This window comes from Ambystoma mexicanum, chromosome 2p (genome assembly GCF_040938575.1).
Source record: "Ambystoma mexicanum isolate Mex_15411 chromosome 2p, UKY_AmexF1_1, whole genome shotgun sequence".
In the NCBI taxonomy this organism is placed as follows: domain Eukaryota; kingdom Metazoa; phylum Chordata; class Amphibia; order Caudata; family Ambystomatidae; genus Ambystoma; species Ambystoma mexicanum.
Genome location: NC_090923.1, coordinates 530656563 through 530677464, shown reverse-complemented (window position 1 = coordinate 530677464; position 20902 = coordinate 530656563). Strand labels below are relative to the sequence as shown.

The window sequence follows — 20902 nt, the reverse complement described above, 5'->3', positions numbered from 1 at the left end:
TCTGCTCACCTTTGGTTTCTTCCTCTCTTCCCTAGGTGCAGAGATGTGGCGTCCGATGCCGACAGCCGCGATGGAGCCGGGAGATGTCTTGAGGACAGGTGAGTGAAGCGTGGCGCTGCAGCGAGCAACGCGATGCTTTTAAATGGAAGTCTTTCTTCAGGGATGCTGGCGAGAAGATTCCGGATGCAGGTAAGAAGTTTGAAATAGTCCTTGGTTTTCACCTTTCTCTTCTCTTCCTTCCTTGCAGGTCTTCCAGGTTTGAGGCGGGCATGGCTGGAGTCCAGGAGCAGGAGCAGACACGGTGAGCGTTAAGCTGCAGGAAGCAGAACAACGCGAAGCATGAGCTGCTGTCTGGGCGTGGCTTAAATAGCCTCCAAAGAAGTCCCAGGTATGTATCCTTCCCCAACTAGTTATGTATCCTTCCCTGGCCACGCCCGAGTGAAAAAATAGTCCCTATGAAAAAATAGTCCCTTTCAGGTCTCAGGGAGGCCTGAAGCGTGCGGCATGGTCTGCATCAGGTAAGTGCACAAAACACCTCCCTTTATGAGCCTGGCGCCTATGGCGCCAGGACTGATGTCCAACATGAGCCTGGTGCCAAAGGCGCCAGGACTGAGTCCAAAGAGCCCCTATAAGGGGCCGCTGGGCTTTTACCCGAGGGCATGATGCCTGCTTCCGGGGGTGCTGGGCCTGGCCTGGTGCTCCGGGGGTAGGCATCATGACATTTATCCCTCCCCTGTCACACAAGTTTTGTAGTTTCCAGAGGGCCACCCTGTTCCTGGAGTTGTTCCAAATGAAGCCCCTACAGAGGATATGGAGGCTAGCGAAAAAGTGCCTCGGGATCACATGCGGGATGTTAACAAAGAAATGCAACAGTCTGGGCAAGACTACCATTTTTAGCAGAACAGCTCTCCCCATCATAAACAGGGGTAGCCTGGACCAGAATCCAACGCTGTTTTAAATTCCTTCTACTGCTTTTACCGTATTGCATGTATGTTCTTCTTCTGCCTTATGGTATATGTCAATTCCGAGGTATCGGAACAACTTGGTGTGCCAGGGTATTGGTAATATTGGCAAGCTCCCGGGCAGGACAAGCTTGTATCTCCCCAGGGGGGAACACGCTAGACTTCTTGGGGTTACCGCTATGCCAGAGAGAACGGCAAATTTCTCCATCACGTCTAGAATGTATTGCATGCTCTCTTCTGGGTAGCGCAAATACAACAGTATGTCTCCGCATATAGAGAAACAAAATGCGTGCCACCCGCAGTACGGATACCTATCTCCTCGTATTGCTGTCTCAGACAGATAGCCAGTGGCTCCAGTGCTAGTATGTATAACATGGGCGACCACGGGCAGCCCTGTCTAGTGCCTCTGCTTAGTTGTCATTTGTCCGATATGATAGCACCCGTTTTGACCCTGGAGATCGGGGAGCTGTATAACATTTTCACCCACCTGAGGTACCCCGGCCCCATTCCATAGCCCTCAAGTCGCGATCAGCCAGGGCCATCTCACGGAGTCGAAGGCTTTGACCGCGACTAGTGAAACTATTGCCAATTCACCTGGGTCTTCTTTTGTTTGGTCAATGATATGATGCCGTCTTCTGAGATTATCAGTTATGTTCCTGCCCGGGATGTAGCCCGTTTGGTCGGTATGTATCAGTTTACCAATGACGACCTTAAGCCTATTTGCCAGTACAGCAGTGAGGATTTTACTATCCTGATTGAGCATCAATAAGGGTCTGTACGACCCACAGTCCGTGCTAGGCTTGCCTGGCTTCAGAAGCGGCATAATCACCGCCTCTCGCAGGGTCTCTGGTAGCCTGCCATGCTCGTACGACTCGTTAAGCATGGCCATCAGCGGGGGAAGCAACTCTTGTTGATAGGTCTTATAGAATTCACTCGGAAGCCCATCCGACCCAGGGGCCTTACAGGTGGGCAGGTGGCGAACCACTAGTTCGAGTTCTTCCATTGTAATAGGGGCGTCCAGGTCTGCGTGTTCTGCCTCATCTAGGGTGGTTAGGCCCATATCCTCCAATGTTACCTGGATTTCGTGGTCTCTTGAACCGCCTGGGTCCTCATAAAGATGTTTATAGAATCTCAGGAACTCTTCATTCACCCCCTCCTGGGTATTCTGGGTCCGTCCTCCCTTCCCTTTGATTTCCCTGATCACCGTTTGCCGCGTCTCGCTCTTGTATAACCAGGCCAGCAACCTTCCTGGCTTATCTCCCCGAGCGTGCTGTCTCTCCACGTATTTCTTATAGCTTAATTTACATAACCTGTCCCAGCATTCCCCACTAGCTTGTTGTAGCTGCCTTATCCTGTCTCTGTTATCATCAGAGGTGCCTCCCTTACGCATCCTACTCCTCCTCAATTCCCTTCAACTCCTGCTCTATACCCCCTTTAGTCCCCTAGACTTTGCTATGGCAACACCCCGCAAAACCACCTTAAACGCCTCCCATAGTGTTTCCATAGAGCTGACACTGCCATTATTAATCTCAAAGTACTCAATGATCGCCTCTCTTAAATCCTCCCTGAATCCCAGGTCCTGCAGAGCATCGGCTCTGAGTTTCCAAGTGGGAATCTGCGCCCTGAGAGGTTGGTGCTGCCACTCCAGGACCCGGGGGGAGTGGTCTGAGAGCACCCTGGCTTTGTATTCCGCACCTTCCATCTCTCCTGCCAACTCTGTGGAGGCGAACACATAGTCTAATCTTGTATGAAGGTCGTGTGGTGCCGTATAATGCGAATATTGTCTATCTGCTGGATGCAGCTGCCTCCAGACGTCAGCTAGGTCGAAGTCTCTCAGGAGGGCCTGTAGCACCTTCGCTGCTGGGGTTGGTTTGTCTATCTTACTATCCGATCTGTCAACCTTAGAATTAAGTACACAGTTAAAGTCTCCTCCCCACAGGTTCCCGCCACCCAGCAGAGGGCCAATTTTACCGTACAGGGTCCTAAAGTAAGCCGCTGTGTCCTGGTTAGGGGCGTATAAGTTTACAATACACACTTCTCGGTTTTCCAATATACCCTTCACAACGATCGGTCTGCCATCTGGGTCACCCGTGACATGAAGCAGCTGAAATGGCAACTGCGGCGCCACCCAGATGATAACTCCTCTAGCGTAGGCCGAGTATGTGGCTCCCACCAGGCACCCCCTCCACTTCTTCTTGACCACCTCCAATTTCTCCCTGGTGAGGTGGGTCTCTTGTAATAATGCTATTTCAATCCTCATTCTTTTCAGATACATCATCACCTTGTTACGTTTCAGATAGCTGTTGAGGCCCCGGACATTCCAGGTAACCCTAAGGCACCCTGGCGCCATAACCACGATATCCCGCTCTCCTTCTCCGCCTCTTATGATTCACGTTTTGGCTCAATACCCTTTCCCTCCGATCAAGCTTCCCCCCCACCCACCCACTTCCCAACACCCCATTCCCCAACATCAAACCACTGCACACCCCCTTCCCTCCTCCCTTGCCCCCCCTCCAAACCCCAACAAGTGCCCAGCTCCATCCCTGGATCTCAGGCGACCCTATTTCTGGTTCTGCCTCGGTGTGCCGGAGACAGAAACCCAGCAGGATGTCACTAGACTACCGGTAACCTACCTAAACTACTCTAAATGGGGGTATGAGGACAAGCTCTGCAAGGCTCCTTAGCTAGGCAAATGTCTCAGTGCTCACGGATTATGTCTCCTCCCAACATGATCATACCAGCCCGTAAGCTTCACCAATTACTATAATCAAGTCCCATAGTCAGAAGCCATGACACCCACCGGTGCCCCCTCCGTACATTACTTATCTCTTCCCTCTCCATCTCCCATCTAGACGTCCGACTCCTGGGGGCAGCTTTGCAAGTCCAGCCACCCCATGGCCTCTTCCGGAGTTCCGAAAAACAGGGTTCTGCTTTTATGGAACACCTTCAGCTTCGCCGGGTAGAGCAACATGTACTTGTAGCCCACTTCCCGCAACCTTCTTTTGACAGTCCCAAAGTTAATACGGCTTTGTTGCACCATCAAGGTATAATCTGGGTATGCAGTGATGTTTGCTGTCCCTCTCTGTATCGTTCCGCCTTTATGAAAGTGTTCCAGGATTCTTTCGCGGTCCCGATAATTGAGGATCTTGGCGATCACCGGCCTAAGGGGGTTGCCCGGCGGTGGTTTCCACGTTAGAGCCCTATGCGCCCTTTCCACCGCAAATCCCTGAGACAAGACTCCCACAGTTATCTCCTGCAGCAACATAGATTCCACGAACTCCGTAGGGTTGGTTCCCTCGGCTCCTTCAGGCAAACCCGACAATACGGATATTATTCCTGCGGGCACGTCCTTCTGCCTCCTCCGCCCTACATTCTAGATTGCCCACGCGTTGCACTAAGGCATGGAGGTCTGCTGTGTTCCGGCCCACCTCTTTTTCCAGGCTCTCCGTGCGTTCTGCCAACGATCTGACATCTTGTCGGAGAAGGTTCACTTCCTCCTGCACTGCCCCGACTTTCAGATCCAGTGCGGCTTTCAATTCAGTCATGGCCAGACTCAATTTGGTCTCCCATGCCACTTTCAAGTCTGCAATCGCCGCCAGTACCTCATGTTTGGTGCCCATGGTGCCAGCGCTCCCAACGGAGATTTTCTCCTTACTCCTGGTTCCTTCAGGGCCCAGTGGTGTTCTAGCGTATTCATCCAGCAGGGGCTGCTTTCCCTTCGTTTTCAGAAGTTTGCTGGACATGGCATTGTGCCAGGGAATTGTGGGCGAACCTCCCTCCTCGCCTGCCTCAGTGGGATGAAATTGCTGTCAGCACCAGAGCCCGTGCGGGCCGCGCCAGGGGTGTCTGGGAGTCAATGAGTGGCTACCGGAATGGATTGTGCCCTCCCACGTAGCAATGTGACTGCCTTCCAAACTTGCTAGCATGCGCTCTCCCCATGGGCCATCAGACCAAGCTTTGTGTGTCCCCTTGACTGTGGGTTTGAGCAAGTCCACCCACTCCTCACACAGGATGCTTATGTGCCTCTCTATCTGGGCCTGCTGTCTTATAGGCTCAGCAGCTGGCTATGAAGCTCTCACCACCACCCTGGTGTGGGGAAATGTTTGTTTATTATGGTGCCACCAGAACCACTTAAGTAGGTGAGCGTCAGCAACTCACTGCTTCCTTATTCCATCTCAATAACCCACTAGAGTCCGTCTAGATAGGTCTGCCGGCCCGCCCTCCTCTTCTTCTGTCTCCAGAAACCTACGTCGGCGTACCCCAGCATTAATTCAGCGCTCCTCAGCTGATCCTTCCCACCCTGGCCTCGCAATATCTCACGTATGCGGCCGGATCTTTTCACCCGCATCCCCGCTTGGGCCGTGGGGTGCAGCTGCTTATTCAAGCCAGTATATCAACACATCCTTTGGCCGCTGCCGTGCGCGGCGTAACCCAGGAGCTTCCTTTGCAGCCCCCGGGCCACCTCCGAACTCTTGAGTCAGCTGGCCGGGGAACTTGTGGGTGGGCGCCGCTCCTCCAGCGCCGCAATCCCCGCTCCGGCAGATCTCACCGGGCCAGATACTATCTCTCGCCCCCACCAGCTCCCGAAGGTGTGTGGCAATTCTTCTTTTCGGGCCGCGAGGTCCGCTTCAACACCTCTAGCCAGGCGCGGTCCTAGCGCTGACTGTCCGTCTGCTCACCCCGCGCGATCGCCGGGGCTCTCCCTCCACAGTCGGGGCCTTCTACAGCAATCGTGCGCTCTGGCTGCGCTCCAAAGAGGAGGTACATGCACCTCACCTGCCTCACCTCCTGGTTGCCGCAGCCAGGCTGCATGTCACTCGTTCTTTGTCTGGGTGTCCACCATTTTGGTTCTTCCGGGCTCCGTTCCCCAGCAAGTCGCTCTTATCCACCGTTTCACGGATCGTTCGGGCTGCAGATTGTCAGCACCAGCTCCGTGGTTGTTCATAAACTGGTGCCTACGTTTTTGCCCGCAAGCGGCTAGTGTAGCTGCACTTCTTCTCCGGATAAATGAAGGATCACCAGGAGCTCCTCAAAGAACACGTCCGCTCACATGGCCTTTTGGCCACAACCCCCCTCGTTACTTACCTTGTCTCCTTTCTCCCTAGTCTTTCCGGCTCGATGCTTCTTCTGGGGTGCTGTCCCCCCCTCGGGTCTCTGCCTTGACGGCTCTGGGTTTCACTTTCCTCAGATTCCCTGTCAGCTGTTCTTGGCTCCTCCCATTGGCTTCTTAGGTTGCTAAGGATGCTCCTGGCGATTCTCACTGCTTCGCTGTTGACAGGAAACGCTTTCCCTGGGACGCCTTTGTTTACCTTTTGCATCTTCTGAAATCCTCAGTACCTGAACTCCACTGAATTTTTCCTGCCATGCATCCTAACATCTCCAGGACTACACACCTTGAACTCAAGGGGTTTTTTGTGCTTTACCTGGCTTTTTCCCCCTTCAGGTTGCCTCGGGAGCAGGGTCACTGGCCTGCTTGTACCTCAAGCATCCACTGTGGCGGCTGGCTTCACGAGGTAGACCGTATCTTCACAAAACAAAAGGACTACAGAAAGAAAAAGACACTGGCCATCAGCTCTAGCAGCTAAGATGAGGAGTTGGGGTGGAGTGCTCATCAGACAGTGAAAGTGACAATGTCATAGATCCGTGCCATTTGCTCCCACAGATAGAGGAAGCAATCACAACATATCGGAGGCAGCCAGGATTTAAAGTCTACTTTGAAAAGTCCAATGCCCTTCCCAGTTTATCAGAGAGGGAGGAACAATATGTGAAACACCCTCCCATTTAACATCCAGAGGGGATTTGATATCTGGGAGTTTTTATACTGAGGGATTTATCGAATCTCCACAACAGGAATTACCTTCCATTATGGAAAAGAATACATGAGCCTATAGGAAAATGGGGGAATGTATCCTTCTCCTGGATGGCAAGTATAAACTTTATTTAAATGAATATATTACCCTGGTTCCTCTTTTTATTCCAGATGATACCTACCCTGGTGCCACCATCCTACCTACGACCGCAGAGAGCACTCTCGGGTTTCCTATGGTCGAGAGACAGTCCCAGATGTTCATATGAAACACTACCAAACGAGGCAGGAGGGGCGCCTCCTAGATTTACAGTGCCATTACGGGGCAGCAAAATTGAGGCTGCTGGTTTGTAATCTAGACCCGCTCTCCATAAAGCAGTGCGTACACCTGGGCAATGTGGTACTAGATCTGGTTCCGTTGAAAGCCTCTGGGTCCCCAAATCAAGGATCCTGAGGAAAATCCTCAACAACCCGGTTTTGGCTGTGTTATGGAGCATGTGGAGGAAGGGGGAAGCATACCAGGTGGCTCACGTTCTGGTCCTCAACTGCGAGTTGTATCTGAGCACCTGCAAAAAGGTACCTCCAGAATTGGTATGGTTTGGAAAGGTTTGGGCAGATGTAGTCTGGGGGAATACCTCTCATGTGAGCATTGGAAGAAGTGTTGCAGATTTGCGCTCTACCGGCATTCCCCTATGTGCAACTAAAGGGCGCCCTGACAGACAAAGGATGGGGAGATAATTTACATGGACACTATAATGACAAGAAGCGGTTCAGGGGGCCTAAAAGCTTGTATATAATATGAATTAATATCAGCAGAACAAAGGGACCTGCCAAGAGCTAGGACACAATGGAGAAAGTATCTTGATAGAAATCTCAGACAGGAATGGACTCTGATGTGTCGTAAGGCCTACCAATCCTCCATCTCACTGCAATATAAATGATAATACTGCATCAATGACATTATTCTCTTCACCAAATGTCAAGAATGTTAGCTCTGCTTGTTGGAGATGTGCCCATGTAGATGCAACCTCTGGCATATGTACTGGGAACGTGGAGAGATTCACAACTACTGAAAGGAGGTGTTCTCCTGGATTAGGGAACTGGATGTGATAACACATTTACTATGACCAGAGCTGCTGCTGCTCTGACTGTACAGGGAGGAGGAAGAGGGAGGTATATTGGGGCATGTCACATAACCTATTAATAGCAACGAGATGTGTTGCAGCGCTATTTTGGAAAACAGCAACAAGACCCATGAAAAAGGAATAGTTTTACAAAGTGTGGGGCATCTGCAATATATGAAATTGCCTCCTCGGAAGCCTATAATACAAAAGTAATCAATGCTTGCAGACCTTTGTTTCCCATCTGACAGTTGCACCACGTTAGCAAGAGCACTAATAGGATCTAGACTCGACTATTGCAATTCACCATTTGCTGGCGCTTGCTCTCGCAACACCAATAAGCTGCAAGTTATTCAAAACAATACCCGGATAGCAGCCTTGAACATACCTAAAAAAGATCATATATCTGAGGTCAGAAGAAAAGTGCACTAGTTGCCTATCCACGATCGCATTATGTTTAAAACTCTTGCTATCACCCACAAGTGCATCGCCAACAATGCCACAAAATATCTGTTCCTAACGTTCACCAAAACTCAATCCACCAGACCTACCTGCTCCTCCTAGATGTGATGACTCTCCATTGCAAGATTTAACCTTCAAAGATCAGGAGGGATCAGCTTCCTGTTGATTGCGGCTAAGAACTGGAATGCCATGCCAACATCACTAAGATCTGAACTCTCCTACTGGGTCTTCCGTAAGTATCTAAGAACTTGGCTATTCTGTGAAAACTGAGAAAACAAAGCCTACCATTAGCCTATCAAGCTGACAAATGTACATGTAACAAGTGAATACTAATTTACTGCCCCACTATGTATTGTATTATTTTATGCAACCAGCGCCTTGATGCCTGAGGGCACAATAACTAATATATGACAATAAATAATATGACAAAATAAATACATTAATTATAGCCACTGTCCTGTGTCCAAAATCTATTCTGACCGTCATACCCAATTGTTGCAAAAATCTACCAGGTTAAACAATACATTTTACTTGGCTGTTTTCCTGCAGCCTTCTGGTATTCTCTCATATACCAGTTTAGTAGGCCGGTCGCAGCTCATAGCCTTTTGGAAATGCCTATGGGACAATCCAATTTCCTTGCGTGTATTATATTGAATATGGCCCAGATTGGTGCCTATGAAAGTCTCTTCCCTTATCCTGTAGGAATTTGTTGCATGCACAGTCTCCCCACTGTGTTTAATTGACCCACAGCCTTATTATACATAAACAATTTTTTTTGTGTCATACTTTACATGTTGGTGGCAGGGGTGGTCTCTGACAATTTATCTGGTTGGTTTTCCAACCCAGTTTCACTGGGACGAGGAAGAGGTGTGGCAAGGATGGATGTCCCCACCTTTGCTCTGCCTTTCTTATATGGGTGGGGTTCTTAAAACTTAATAGTTATCCTGTGCTTTTCAACAATTATTTCACCCTCATCGCTCCCAACCTGGCACCTGCTATTCTGCTTCACCCAGAGAACAGCCGCCGGCAGTTGTCTCTCTCCTTGCCTCTCTCTGTAACGTTGTTTCGTGTTGCTGACACCAGCTATCGAAGCCCCGATTATCCGCGTTCTCCTGGAGGCTTCGTGGCAACACTGCCGGTCTCTGTGAGGTGCAGCAAGCTGCTCTCCCTGCTCGTGGACCCTTCGCCTCAACCGCTATTCTCCAGGAAGGTTGGGGAACGCCCTCCTCGTTGGCTTATCATCTTTGCTTTTCCTCGCAAAGTCATCTTCCGTCCTTTTGGCAAGCGTTGATAACTTCTGGATACGAACGTTCGGAGCGGGAAACCTCCCGGTTCCTTCTCCTCTCTCCGCGTCCCGTTGTGTCCCTCATTAATTGGGCTTGAAATGCAAGGAAAAAATGAGGCACTTTTCTCTGCCACTCCAAGTTCCAGAGGTCGTGCACTATCCTCTGTATGAACGCTGCGTGCACTTAAATGTTGTGTCTGGTGAAGACATAGGCGGTACCACTGTAGTGAGCCCTGGTTTCCCCCTTCACTGGGGCTCCCACAGCGGTTTTCCGCCAGTCTTCGTGCTTGTGATCTGGTATGACATTTCCTCTCTCCCACTCTGCACTTTACTGTTTCTTCTCCTCATTGGCGTATAAAACGCCAAACAACCAACTGTTTATCAGCTCTCTCTCTCTCTCTCTCTCTCTCGTGGCTTTCAGTCCAACTTCCCCTGAAGTTCTGCTCGTTTCCTTTTCCTCTGCTCTTTCTTGCAGCTCTGGTTTCTCCAGCTCACTTCACCTTTGTGTCTCTTATCACAACTGTTAACTACTATAACTGCAACCTCCTCTGCTATTGCTACCACTACTACAACAACACACTTCTAGTCCTTTTTCCTTCTTCTGTTTTATTGGTGCCCTTATTGTGAGACGCAAAAAGTGGACTAGAATGTTGTTTTTGTTCCTCTGATCTTCTTTCCTCTGTATGTGGTTTCCTCGTCTCAGTTCCACTTACAGATAGCATCGCCTGATGCAAGTGGTCAAAGTGACTTGCTTTGATATCGGCAAAGCTAGAGCAGTGTTTGAGAGAAAACCTAGGGACGTAACCCCTGGGACCCTCACAATATTCATGGATCCTGCCATCTGTTTATGTTTAGAAAATGCGAATACATTTCTTTTTCTTTTTTCAATGCGTATGTCCTAAATGCCTTCGATATATATGTGAACCTACATCGAAGTCAGGTTTGGCTTTGATGTGAAGTTTAAATCTGTCCATAAGGTGTATATGAATTTTACAGGTCGGACATGTATGCAATTTACATCTCCAGAAAACTAAAAAAAAGTCCGTCCTCACTCATGTGAGTTTTTAATTACGTATGGTGGTGTACATGTGTGGAATGTCCATATTTTACATGTACATTTTGTGTATAAGCTGTTAATTGATTCTGAGCGTATTTAATGTACATATTCTACATGTGTATTTTATATAGAAGGTGCACGATGATCGTGTGTCGTAATAGCACAACAACATGTGGCATAAGTGTTGTGTATTGTAAGACCATGCGCGGAAAGTGTGTGTGTGTGTGTTGTGGTAAGACAGACATAGGAGACGGACAAGAGGGCATGTTTGAAACAGGTTTCTATATTAATAAATAATGCCTACCCTAAACACTAATTCTAAGATAGGGTTCCTTTTCTAAAAGAATTGTAAGATGGTGCTCGTCAAAAGGTAATTCAAAGATACTGTATCCTCAGTCCAAACTTACACTACCCTAATGTCTGTCCTACCTATGAAAAAAAAAGGTAACACAGAATTCAGTTGGGAATAGGGCTACTTCCCCCTTTGGGTGGGATTAGTGGTGGCTCGTTTTTTGACACCCACCCAAAGAGTTCCCAATGGCTTTTCTGGCCCCAGGCATGTCACCGTAGTTCAAAAACACAAGAAAGAAATGTCTCTCAGCTTTCCTTTTGGCAAAAAGGACTCTTCAGGAAGTTCAAACGGAAGTTCTATTCCTATCCAGTCTCCATGGATGTATTCAACTTTGTGGGTATTCACAACATGTAATACGGCTCTCATGCCAGCTTGCAATATTTTTCGATTTGGGGAAATATTCTTGCCCATTTTTACTTGTTGCTCATTCTTACTCGGGTTGTGGAATTTCTTGTCCCCTTGTGGAATGTTTAATGTCCTAGCGCAGCCTGGGCTCATCAGCTCTTCAGCCTTTCTTTGTAAATTGCTTTTCTCATCCCCTCATGTGGTCTTTGGACTCTCGGCCCTGCATGGGCTATAAACCTACTCAGCTTTCCTTCGTTTATAGTTTCTTCACCCCCTCGTGGGGTACTTGTATTCTCAACCAGGCGTGGGCTCACAGCTTTTTCAGCCTAATTGTTTATCAGTTCGTTCACCCCTTTATGGAGTATACAGATTCTCAGCGGGCATGGGCCAAAAGCTTTCTCAGCCCAACTCCGTTTGGCAGCTTCAACCCCAAGTGGGGTATGCACGTTCTCAGCCCAACATGGGCTCTGCTGTGCACCCGCTTCTTGTACAAGGCTGCGTACCTTCATTCCAGCGGCGGTGTTCGTCAGGGGCTGAGATTTTTCTGACTGCGCGGTACTGCACTCCTGACCTTGCATCAGTCTGCATGGTTGGGGCTCTCTTGCCTGTTCCTCCTGTCCGGTACTGACAGGGTTTGGTCATCACCTATGCCAGATGTTAGCACGCTGCTTCTGGTTTTTTTTTGTTTCATTCTGCATCGGTGGCTCCGATCCTGCAGGCTCCCAGCTCTCCTGGGTCCCCGCCTTCGACCAAGCGGCAGGGTTCTGAGGGCTTGTTTGACTCTCCACCCACTGTGGTTCCTCCTAATGAGAGACTCCCTCCTCTACACGTCTGCATAAGCCAGCATTTCTCACTCTCCGGTTGGTTCTCTCTCCCTGGGTTCAGGGACTTTTATGTTTCGCCCTGGATCATGAAGGGGAGAATGCCTTGATATTGCTCTTCAGGAAAGGGCAGCAACACGTTTGAGTCAGAAACAAAGTCATCCAATTTTAAAGGGCCCTGTACATTACTGCCCTGTTGAATCCCCATATAACCAACAAATACCTGGGACTCTGAAGTAAGGGGAAATAGAATAAAACCTGTACTTGAGGATTCCTTGTCCCCTAAGAGGGTACCTGCAGCGGGATCCCGCTTGCCCTGTCCCCTAAGGAGGGTATTGTGTAGCAAGCTCACATCCCTAGCCCCAAAGGGGATGGTTCCCCCTCCTCTGGGAGAAGGGACAAATTCCCTGGATTCGTCACAGTGTCTTTGGAGCATGTGCCATAGGGTGTGTGTCGTTAGGAGCATGTGTATTATGAGCATATGTCGTAGGATCCTGTCTCATAGGAGTGTGTTTTATAAGGTGTATTAGTTTGTTGTTTAAGTACCTGGCATGGTTCCACGTGTTAATATCCCGGCAAAAATTTCACAATGCAAAAATATCACCATATTTTTGCGGCGATATTGAGCCATGGACTCTGCGGGGGACACCACTGCAACCCCCGCATTATTTCGCAACCCCCTCTCCCACAAATTATCCCCCTCAAAAATATTGCCCATGGCGAGACAAACAACCATATGTACTGCGATATTTCTGGTGGGGTTAATGTAGGGATACCCCTGGCATGTGAGAGTATGGTGTATATGTAGCGTATGCGTGTTTGGTGTGAAATCATAAAAAGCACATGCGCTATATGAAAGCTCATATTAAAGCAAGCTCCAACTTTGATGTGGTTTCAATACATATAAGAGGTATATATGTGTTTTACAATGTACACAGGTACGCAATTCACATCTCCTGAAAAGTTAAATATAAGTAATTCCTGACATTTTTGTGAGTTTTCATACGTATAGTAACAAACATTTACGTAATTTACATCTTCTGCATGTACGTGCACAATTCATATCAATGATGCACATTTATTCTGCGCATGCGTCATATCGATACAAAGTAAATCATTAACATTAATATCTATTTCCAAATTCTTTTTCAGTGCACCAATTCCTAATGAGATCTATGTGCATGCCAAAAAGTAGGAAAATCTAAGCACCAATGGGAAAACCTCATGTTAAAAGCAGTTCAAAATGGGATCAAAGTAACATTTTAAAAATATAAAGCGGTCTATAAAGAAAATGGTGACATTTTCCATGCAGTGGTGGCTGACCTTGAAATGGTATTGTGGAATGTTTTTCATGGAAGGGTTCAAGAGTTATGAAGAAAGTTATTTTCTGAAACTTCATAGACAATAATTCTTATAGGTTCGCATAATGCTATTATTAAATGTGTGTTTATTTGAGAAGACTATGCCTAAATTTAGCCGAGGAGAATCCATATTGGCTTTGCAATTAATGATGTTTGTATTCACCCTTTTGAAACTGCTGCTCTGTTTAGTGCACCACTTCAATTTACAAAATGATATACACATACACCGATAAAGTCACTTTCATAATATCACTGCTAGGAAAAGCTTAAATGCCTAATTGTATTTGCTGCATGCAGCTGCAAAAGTTACAATCCATAGCCACAGCTCTGGCCGCCATGGCTGCGTGAGACGCTGTGGCTTAACAGAGCTTGTTTTTTCCTAACTGGAGAATACCAATAGCCTCCCTGATGAGCACATAGTAATAGTCTGTTTGCTGCATTGAAACTAATGGCATGAAAAAGGTTTAAAGAGGTTGTTTTGAGGGGGGGAGGCAGTGAATCATGATTTGGAATCGTACAGGGAACTGCACATCTGCGTTTTCCTGCAATGCTATTATATAATTGACAAACTAAACTCACCTGAAATAGAACCCACCGATTGTTTGCCACTACAGATGAATACATGTATGTAATAAAGTGGCAAGATGAAGCCTGGGTTTGTAACCAGTGATGCTTACGTAGAACTCAGGTGGCATGAATGAAAGAAGGTAGGTTCATTAACACTTCTGGCAATATGATTTTGTAGCACTTGTAGGTTTTTAGTTGATTGGTTGCAATTTACGTATAGGGCACTTGCCATAATCAATTGTGGCCCCTGTGATTTCTTTAGCTATATGCCACTTATGTGACCTAGAGCGATATGGTAAAAGCGACATGTAACTCCATGCATGTAATCACATTGCTTTATAAGACACTGAAGAAAGCGGAGCAACATTATAGATGGAAATACATTGATAAGTGGGACTAAATGTTAGGTAGCAGGTTCTACGACATGAAAGTATGACTGCTTTGGTGAAATTGGACACAATGTAGCAGAAATATGCAAGCCAGGAGGCACATTTAAAGGGTTATTCAACTGGCATTTTAACACTGATGAGTTTAAACAAGACATACCAGAACTACTCAGATTTGTGTTGGAGGAATTGTGGTAAGAGGGCCACAGCTACGCATCTGTGCTGGTCATGCCAAAGGCTGCAGTACTATTGGAAGGTGATTTTAAGTGCAGAAGACCAAATGCTTGGCTGTTCGATACCAATGGGATTGGAATGTTGTTTTCAACCTGTCACTCACTGAAAAAATGTAAATTGTGGCAAAAGAACTTTAAGAGAATACAAACAATGCACAGACAGGTAGGTCTTCGCGGTTGCCTTTATTAACTCGTTTTATATGTCGGTACTTTAAGCCCCCACCTTCCTTTCATCACCAACTGACACTCCAGTACTTTGCTAACTCTAGAACCCATGTCACAGGACTCTCCCGCCTCAATTGGGAAAAAGACTATGGGATCTGATGACATTGCAAGTTTCATTTTCCCCCCACATCAGACCAACATCACATTTTGAAGGTACGGACCCAGATTTTCTTATGGCTGACTTTAACAATATTTAATCTCCCCAGATGCTGACAATACTGAATATGGTTAGGTAACAATGGGGCCTGGTCTGTGTGTTTGGGCGGAGATTGCAGAGCTGTGTAAGTCTTTAAAACCATGATCGTGGTGCTGGAAATAGAGGGATTCTGATATGTTATGGTGCCCCTCCTATAGATGAAGGTGGTGTTTTGAGTGATTAACCGTACATCGCCCATTTCAGGTTCAGTGGCAGCTGGTTATTTATTGGAAGGGCGTAGATATTTTCCACAAGTCTGCCAGAGCAACGGAGACGGGTGAGGGAGCCAGACACAATGAATCAAGTTCGGGGGATATTTCCCCTCCCACCCCGAGAACATTTTTAGAATAATGGGTTCAAATGATGTATTATATAGCACACTTTCTGTGAAACATTGGGTGAAAAGCCAAAAATGTACAATTGGTTTTGCAGTGTGATCCAAAAATGCAATAGATGCAAGTCATCAAACATGCACAGGAGCATTTCCCAACGCATTTTCAGGATTCCTTTTCCAACAATAAATGCCAGTATAAAAACATTTTCACGTTGACTGTGCCCATACATTTCCATGCTGGCTGCACCAATATATTCAGGCATTCCTATAGAAGAACATACTCATGTTTGCTTTGCGCATATGGCAGTAATGATACTGTAAGAAAACATGTCCACGCTGACTCTGCAAATGTATAGCAGTATCCCCACGTAAGTACATACTCCTGTTGGCTTTCCCTTTAGAAATGCAAAGTATATTAAGAAAACATGCCCACATTGACTGCACAAAGTAGGCCAGTCTAGAGAGGTAATATCACGTATCATGCTTGCTTTATCAAAGATGCCCATTAAAAGAGTCATGCCACAGTAAAATAAATAGCTAGACTAACTACCCAAAAATGCCAGTCTAGCCATGTGATAATGCTTAACAGGTATACTTCATAATCAATGCCCAGTAATAAAAAATAAAAGCCATTCCACAGTAAGAAAAAGCTAAACTGGCTACCCCAAAATGGCAGTCTAACCACATATTAACACATATACGTTTTATTAAATAACTGCATTTGTGACCTGCCATCTATGATAGATGCAGAGAAAAAAAGTGTGGTTGATGCCGCCCTGTCAAAACCCCAACTGCCAAAATCAGTTTCCCAGCCCAGCACCAAAACACGCGTACACACATTAATTCCCACATGTCCACGCTCATTCACACAGAGCTTTCACTCTTTCAAACATGTACCCACATATCCTCATGCACACACATTAAATAATCATAATTAAAAAAAAAATCTTACCTCACACAGCTCCAGTTCTGACACCGCTCCGCCTTTAGAAAGCTCTCCACTCCAACGAACAGGAAGCAACGAGAGCTTACTGGCTCCTCCACATGCGCACAGGAATCACAGAGCTTCCGTCATGTTATCACATTCTGTTTCTATGTGCCGGGAGGAACAGGAGCACCCCCTAACGCATACAATCTTGCAGTTCCCCATCCTGCATCGCCAATGGGCCATGCAAGGCTGGGGAAGCAAAACGCCCCAGCCTTGCATTGTCCATGCCTGCTGGGGAACTAAACTGTCAAAGGGAGACCGCATTTCCTTCTGATAGTTTGAGCCAGCCTAGGTGCGCTCACTCAGCTGCTGCGCTCTGCGTTTCCACTGGGCTGGCGTGGCTCTTCCAGAATGGGTTAGGGGTCTGGCGGGTGGGCGCCCCGTCGCCCAATATGGACAGGCAGCCCATGGTAGCAAAAGTAACATTGCATGCCCTTTGATGCCTCAGAGATTACATGAGGTGACATCACAGGAAGTTAAAGCATGGACGGAAGTCAGAGAATAAGCCGTTAAGTCAACCTACCAGTTCTGTAACATTAGATTGGCTACATTTGATCCAAACAACATGGATTCCAAAAATTCATATAATTGGAGCAAGTATCTACAGATGCACTAGTTCATTTGTTCCACCCAAGGGACCAATGTATACACAGTAAGGCCGAATAGTGAACCCAGGTTTGAGTTCTCACCAGTCACCATGTAAGACCTGTAATTGAGCAAATTATCCACCCTAAACTTACCTTCGCTGGTTAGAGATCCACGTATGTGTGTGAAGTATTCACCAGCTGCCACTGTTCAGTACCACAAAGATGTTGGTAAAATGATTTGAGTGTCAGACATAGGCGGTTCAAGAGGAAACAAGCAATAAAGAGGGAACGAATTTAGACATTCATAATATCTTACCACATTGTTCAAGTGTTACTGGAGATGATATATCAAAGACATGGGGAGGCTTCTTATAAAGATCAAAATCAAGGTTGTGATGCTTCCAACTCCATCTATTCCGATTTAGTGTAGGCTCGAGAATGTTTGCATGCAAAACATTCTCCTTCCATCTCTAAATGAAAGGTAAAAAAGATAATTTGTTCCACCAATGTCAGCATGTGATTCAACTCTAAGCACATACTTGTAATAAACATGTTACAAAATGTATTTGTTTTACAAACACTTGCAGTTTCTGACTTTCACATAGCACTTCTTAGGGTATCAGAATTGGGCATGAAAACAGCCATTTGAAGTTATTTTCCATCTTCCACATTAATACCATACTGTGAGAAACCTTAGGGTATTCTCACTCCTACACCCCTTGGATCCTCTATGCAGGTGGCCAGGGAAAGGCCATCGCTTTTGGATCCTGACCCTGGGGGTGGAGAAGCGGGGGATGGGTGGAGGGTTCTTGAATATTGTGAGTGGGATGCCCTTAGGCGAGACACAGTGTCCCCCTTTCCATAGTGACAATCTAACACTCCACCCAACTTTTATGGGCTGTTAGAAGCTGCATCCCAAAAACTGGGAAGGTCAGGTATGTCTTGCTAACTATGGTCAGGCAGCTCCAATTGACCAAGCACACCTGCAGGCTGTTAGAAGGCAGCAGGTATATAAAAGGAGAGGTGAGAGGCAGAAGGGAGAGCTCAGTCGAGAAGCCCTTCGAGAGCCCAGCAGAGAAGCTCGAGAAGACCTCGCAAGGAGAACCATGCAGGAGAAGCAGGGGACCCACCCTTCGTGGAAGCAGCCGTGGTGGGACAGGACGCCAAACCAGGATGCCGGCACACGAAGTGCAGAGGACGCGTCCACCTCCGGAAAACAGGAAGCAGCAGGGAAAACAGGGCAAGCATTGGCGGTGTTCCCTGCCCCAGAAGCGGAACAGAGACAGCAGCAGAAGCCGGTGGGAGCAGGAGCAGGCCACTGGTTAGTGTTTGATTGACACGCAGTTACTGAGGAGCTCCGAAACAAACCGCAGGCAAGAGGAGCAGACCGCCAGTGAGTCTCAGAGGGACATGCAAGAACCGGGGAGCTCTAAACGGGACTGCAGCGAAGTGCCCGTCCATATATTGAATACTGAATATATATAAAAACTTGATACATGGTGGCAGGGCCAAGAGGCAATCAAAAAGAAGACAAAGAAATAGAAGATTCCACCCTAAAGCCAGGAGGCCAGTATAGAGGAGACAAGTAAGGGTGACTTGGCACACAGGAGCAAGCTCCATGGAACTTGTGTGTGGGGCTGAGAAGTCCATGGACCCAGGTTGCATGATCTGTGATGGGTGGACTGTGGGGTCTGACAACTGCGCCTAGACCAGAGGACCTTGAATGGTGAAAGCGAAGGACACCTCTAAACAAGCCCCAATGAGAGTCCAGGGATCCTGGTTGCGTGATCTTTGATGGGTGGACCCGGTGCTCTGACCACTGCACCTAGACCAGAGAATCCTAAATGTTGAAAGCTAAATACATCACGAGACAAGCTCACAAAAACACTGCAACACTTTTGAACTATACTTGTTGTCTTGGGCACAGAGTCCTGAGACATTTTTCATTTGGGATTCTACTACTTAAAACTCTGGGAAGGAAACCCTAAGGATAGGTTACAAACTATATTGCCTTGAACTGGAGAAGGTAAGCTTTGAGACTTTCTTTCATGGAACTTTCTTATGCTTGAGGAAGAGGAGCTGAGAGAAAGCTGTGAGCTGGAAGAAGCTCAGAACTTTGAGCTAAACACCGTTTCTTTTGAGTTTGATATACCTACACATTTATTTACTATAGTTGTGAGGGCAAGGATGGGTTTTGGACACAGACAAACTTAAGTTGAACTCTTTCACACAACCCTTCCTTAGTTTCATTCAGATAGGGAAAACCTACAGTACAGTAGAGAGGGCAAGTAAGGTCTTCAACCATCCTGACATTTCAGTTAAATAAACATCTTTTTTTATAAAACCTGAAGTGTGTTATCTGTATCGTACTTCATGATGCGTTCACAACACCTAATGTGCTTCCTTGTCACAGGTGTGCATAATGGTTATTTTTCTATGGCCAACACTTACACTTTACTAAGAATTAGGAAGGCACAAGGAAAAATAGAATGCTTGTTAGAAATTCTTCATTCTCATTTTTCAAATGCTCATGACACCAATCACCATTTTGTTTCTCATTTAGTGTATTGATTTTACTCTGCTTATCTTCCCAATGTTATTGATAATAGATGCTGCGTAACTATTTGCATACAATGATTACTTTCTTTGAAAATAGAACACGCCTTTTCTTGGATCTGCAAAATCTCAGGTTATCGGCCTAGAAGAAAAACAGCACTACACCTTGATTTACTGGGGCACACAAAGAAGCGCTTCCAGAATCACTAGTCAGTGAATCCTTATCAGACTAATGGAAGGGATATAGAAATGCATAGTAGACTTCTGGAATTGAGATTAAAGTTCTTGTATGAAGGGGTTCTAAGCACTGTGAATACTCCTACATGCAATGCAGTGTAGCACTACAACATCACACAAGTCCAGAGAACTTAGACTATCAGGATATGTTGCTGTGTTTCTCCAAAATGTTTGTTCATTGTACATTTCAATTCACAAGACATAACATACTTTTCATTAAGCGCAGCACTAACTAATAGTACCCCAAAGAATTCCCCCTATCCGTATTCTCCAAAATCTCTTTCACAAAGGAAAAACTATTTTAGCATCACTTGACCCTTTCAATGCTGAATATGCACATCTTCTCTCCTACATTCCAGCTTCAGTAGACTGGGTCAAAAATTCCTGTTATTTCTCAGAGAACGGAAACCACTCTAGTTCAATGTTCTCCGCTTAGTCACAAACAAATCTCGTCAAATCTTCCACCTCAACAATATCCCATGTTCTTGAGAGCCATTGCTTCTTGGAGGGAGGGCATGCATGTTTCCAACAGGTTGCTATGTAAGCACTAGCATCAACAGGAGGCGGTGAGTCATGTGCGGCAGAGGTCTCAAATGTGCACACTCTTGAGGGATATCAAAAAGGACTAACATTGAATCCGGAGTTCCAAGGGAGCCTTCCAGATCCCTTATCACAGAACCCCCTTCCAAAAGGTTTGTAAGTTATCACAAGATTACCATACATACTAGAACACACTTGGTTCCCCATATCCCCTCCAGCAATTGGGACTAATTGTTGGGAACATCCTCGATTGCTATAGTGGAGCATATTGTTATCTATGCAGCAATATCCCGCTGTGCATCTTACAGTGTCGGGCCATTGATATCTTAAAGGTCCCTATGCACATAGCATACCAAATCTCACCAAAGAAGGCCCTACCTGCATCCCTTCCGCAACACGTTCTCACCCTTAGAATTTGCCTGAAGTCCGACTGCATCAGGATATTGTAAAGTTGGGCTATCAGGCCCTTCGATCCTTCATG

The 20902-nt window shown here is 46.7% G+C and overlaps 1 protein-coding gene across 3 annotated transcripts in view; it reads right to left on the bottom strand.

Moving 5' to 3' along the window:
- Positions 1 to 20902, bottom strand: part of CFAP92 (cilia and flagella associated protein 92 (putative)) — a 1690090-nt gene that overhangs the window by 345119 nt on the left and 1324069 nt on the right. For all 3 annotated transcript variants that reach the window (XM_069643961.1, XM_069643959.1, XM_069643958.1), the window contains exon 15: positions 17405 to 17558. In XM_069643961.1, the coding sequence (XP_069500062.1) occupies positions 17405 to 17558 (154 nt within the window). The remainder of the gene's footprint in view (positions 1 to 17404; positions 17559 to 20902) is intronic.